Source organism: Grammomys surdaster, unplaced genomic scaffold, assembly GCF_004785775.1.
Source record: "Grammomys surdaster isolate TR1022 unplaced genomic scaffold, NIH_TR_1.0 174, whole genome shotgun sequence".
NCBI lineage: Eukaryota > Metazoa > Chordata > Mammalia > Rodentia > Muridae > Grammomys > Grammomys surdaster.
The window spans coordinates 21,006,361-21,010,147 of NW_021604622.1; the positions used below are offsets into that span (position 1 = coordinate 21,006,361).

The 3,787-nt window shown below is 41.7% G+C and overlaps 1 protein-coding gene across 1 annotated transcript in view; it reads right to left on the reverse strand.

The window, feature by feature from the left end:
- Window positions 1–2,474: 2,474 nt before the first annotated feature.
- The window catches only part of Otulinl (OTU deubiquitinase with linear linkage specificity like), a 25,584-nt gene continuing 24,271 nt past the window's right edge, over window positions 2,475–3,787 (reverse strand). The window contains exon 8 of the mRNA XM_028767661.1: window positions 2,475–3,300. Within this exon, the coding sequence (XP_028623494.1) occupies window positions 3,127–3,300 (174 nt within the window). The 3' untranslated portion in view covers window positions 2,475–3,126. The remainder of the gene's footprint in view (window positions 3,301–3,787) is intronic.

Genomic DNA, 3,787 nt, shown 5'->3' on the forward strand with positions numbered 1-3,787 from the left:
CAACTGCCTAGCAGCTGCTGAGCAGATGAGCAAAATGTGCTGTGTTCACACAACAGAGTTGTCAGTAGTGAAGCCATTGTTCATATCAATCCAAATAAAATCCCCAAAATATGATTTGTGAAAGAACCCAATCATGACAAGCCACACTGAATGATTCGACCTACATGAAATACCGAGAATAGACAAATCTACATAGATAGAAGGTAGTTCTATGCTTGTCAGAGGATAAGGGATTACCACTCATAGATATTAAATTATTTTTGTACTTGTAAAATATGACCTAAAATTAGATAGAAATGACAGTCAAAAGCTTTAACAGTTCACTAAAGGCTACTGAGTTATACATTTCACAAAAATTAATTTATTGGTAATGCAAGCTACCACTAACTGTTATTCTTAAAACCCAATTCTTAAGAAAGAAGCAATATCTAGAAAAATCATAATTTTTATTTGTAGCGCTGCTACTGGAAACAGAAATGTAGAAGAAAAACATGGTTCACAGTTTGAGAGCATTCTTGAACATCTGTATGTCGCCTTTTCAGCACCATGGACAGATCCCAACACCCACCATCCTCTTGGAACAAGCATGTGAATGGCTAACCAAAACCTGTTAAAGTTTTCCAAAAGTGATAATTCTATTATAGTTTGTTCTTCTTAGAACTTCCATATGCCATGGAAGTCCTGACTAACTTATTATGTACATTTTGTGAGTGCCTTCTTAAGAAACACAATATCTGCTACACTAGATCAATCATGTACTTATTTAACAACTACAGATGCCAGGTCATCACTTAAACAACTGTCTTGTTGCCTCTGTTAGGATCATTTTCTCTTCCAAAGCTTCGTGAATGACTACATACACATGATAAAATGTGAAAACTTATGAAATAACGTATCACTTACCATCGGTGAGGTGATTTGTTGCTGAACTCTTGAACAAGTCAATAGAAAATTGATTTCCTTCTGGAAATATTCTATGAGAGTAGAAATCCAGACACATATCCTACACTCAAGGCTTAAGATGAATTCAACTGAAACACTTTATAGCTAGAATGAGATTCCTGAGCATGCTTCAGACTTATGCAAATTCCCACAAAGTGGACCAGTTTATGAAGGACAGGATTACCAGCTGGGCATCCAGTCTTTTATCTTCTGAGGTTTGGTTCCATAGTGAACTTGAGAACCAAATGGCAGATTCAACTCCTTTACATATAATTCTATATGACCGTTCCTGTCAGCAAATGTAAGAGATACGCTGATTCTACTGCCATATAACATTGCATACAATCTGTAAGATTTACCATTTCAAAATGAGAAATCGTATGTAAGAGGGATCAAGAGATACCCTGGCTCTTAAGAGTGTTCTCTGAGCTTGCTCCTCTCGTTAGGACCTGAGTTGGTTTCTCATCATTGACAGCTCTTAACCCTAGCTCCAGGGTATCCGTGTCCTCTGCTGGTTGCCCTGGAACCTTGTATGCATATATATACACACCCAACAACACACACACACACGTGTATGCACACACACACACACACACACACTTACAAAGTATATCTTAAAAAGGAAGAAAGTATATACAAAAGTTCCAGAAATAGTTAAAGAGAAAACAAATGTGTGGAATTAATGAAATGTCCCTGATCTCCAGTCTCATCTAGGGAATTAAGCAGAAAAGTGGGCAAGACGCAGGTATTATTGATCACTTCATTATTGCCAGCTAGCCAGTGTCCACTCTTCCCGTTCATAAGCCAAGCAACCTGACCAATCCATTTCTCACGTTGGGTGGCAGCTCCTTCATGATGGCATGCAATAATAGCCAAAAGCAAGGTCCTGCCCGGTGCAGCCATGTTCCTTCTGGGTCTCTGGACAAGGTCTGTCTCTGCTCTTTCCTAGCTCCTGGAGATCCCTGCACCACTGGCTCTGCTTTCTCCTCACCTGCCAGGCTAGTGATGCTACCATAGCTCACAGTCCCTCTGATGCAGGGACTCCTCTGTTTTCTCTTCCACCTTTATGGGCTTTCCATCACTCCAGGGCCACCCAGAGACCACGCGGATGGACTCCTGTAGTGGTGACTCCCAACCATAAAATTATTCCCTTGCTACTTCATAACTCTCTTAATTTTGCCAATCTTAGGAATTGTAATAAACATCTGATATGCAGGATATCTGGTGAGGGACCCCCCCAAGGGGGTCTAGGCCCACAGGTTGAGAACCACAGCTCTAGGACAATGGGTTTCAATTTAAGCCTGTATTTGTCATGTTTTGTTTGGGGGGGGGAGGTGAGGAGGTGAGACAAATTCTCTTTAACCAAAGCCTTCTGGGATTCTGGGGCGATGACGCAAACACATCTGTATCTGGAATTTTACTCAGCCAATCACAAGATTCTGCTCATTAAATGGATGTGTAAATATAGATTAAAGAAACCATAGCTAAAAAATTTTATAACAGCTCAAAAATTATACAGTTGCCCAAATCCATACAATTTATCTTTTTTTATTTAAATAAGTTGATTTAAGCTGGCTAGATTCAAGAATACCAAAAAAAGTAGAGATATAAAGAAACTGTACAATAGTACAAACCCAGAGGTTGTTTGCAGTGTACATGCACATATTAATACATACATTTGTGTGTCTATATAAACACACATGTACATAAACATACACAGCATTTTAACATTAATCAGGCTGTTCTGGAAAATTAGTAAACAACAAAGACTCCCAGGAGGGTAATGCTTCTAAAACTTGGCCCTGTTTATTTATGACTGTTCCAAATCCACAGAGAGATTCTGACTGAAGAACATGAAGATCAGAAACAAACAAACAAATAAAATCCTGCTGTTCAGGTTAGCTGTTTCCCTTCCAATTTTTGTCCATATTAAGTTTCTCTATGTCTTAAAGACCCAACCCAGCAGATCCCTTAACAGACAAAGTCAACCCGCCAAACCACAGCCGTGTGCTGCTGTGGAGGACATCACTGAAACGGAACACGAACCACCCTGGCTCTCTCCACCCGTCGCGGCGCCCTCCGTGGCTGAAGCACTACTGCGGGTTTTCAGAAGTGCTTTTCTGCACGTGTGTCCACTGTCACTGAGAAGGACACACTGTGACTGATGTTCAGTCCACGGCAGACTTAAAAGACAGGAATGTGGTATTGGTGGTCATTCTCGGTCAGCAGGGAGATCTCTGGCCACTCCCTGAGAGGCTCCTCAGGGTAGCAGACTGCAAAGTCTCTGGAGTTAAACTTGAACAGTCTGAACACTTTTATCTTTACTTGAAGAGAATACCCGAGTATAAACATGTCAATCTGGGGAAGAGACGAAAGCAAGCAATGTCACAGACGTATATTTATACATTCCCACCGTGATGGCACACTTGCTGCAGTTTATAAGATGACCCACTCTGTGACAGGCTCACCCAGACAGCAAGTGAGCACAACTTAGGGACAAAAATACCCACGGTGTGGAAGGAGGGTGGGACCATGGCTACCAAGAAGCCAAAAGAAAACTGCAGAAACAAAGGCATGCTCAAGCCAGGGGCAGTGGCTCACAGCTGCAATCTCAGCTGAAGCAGGATGACCTCCATGGGTTGGAGGCTAGCCTGGGATACAGAGTGAGTTCCAGACCAGCCTGGGCTACAGAGTGTGACCTTATCTCAGAGGGGGAAAAAAAAAAAGGAAAGGAGGGGAAAAGAGGTGAGGAGGGGGAGGGGAAGGGAAGTGAAGACAGAAAAAGAGGAAAGGAAAGGAAAAGAAAAAAGAGATGAAAGGATAGGGGAAGAACAGGGAGGAAAGG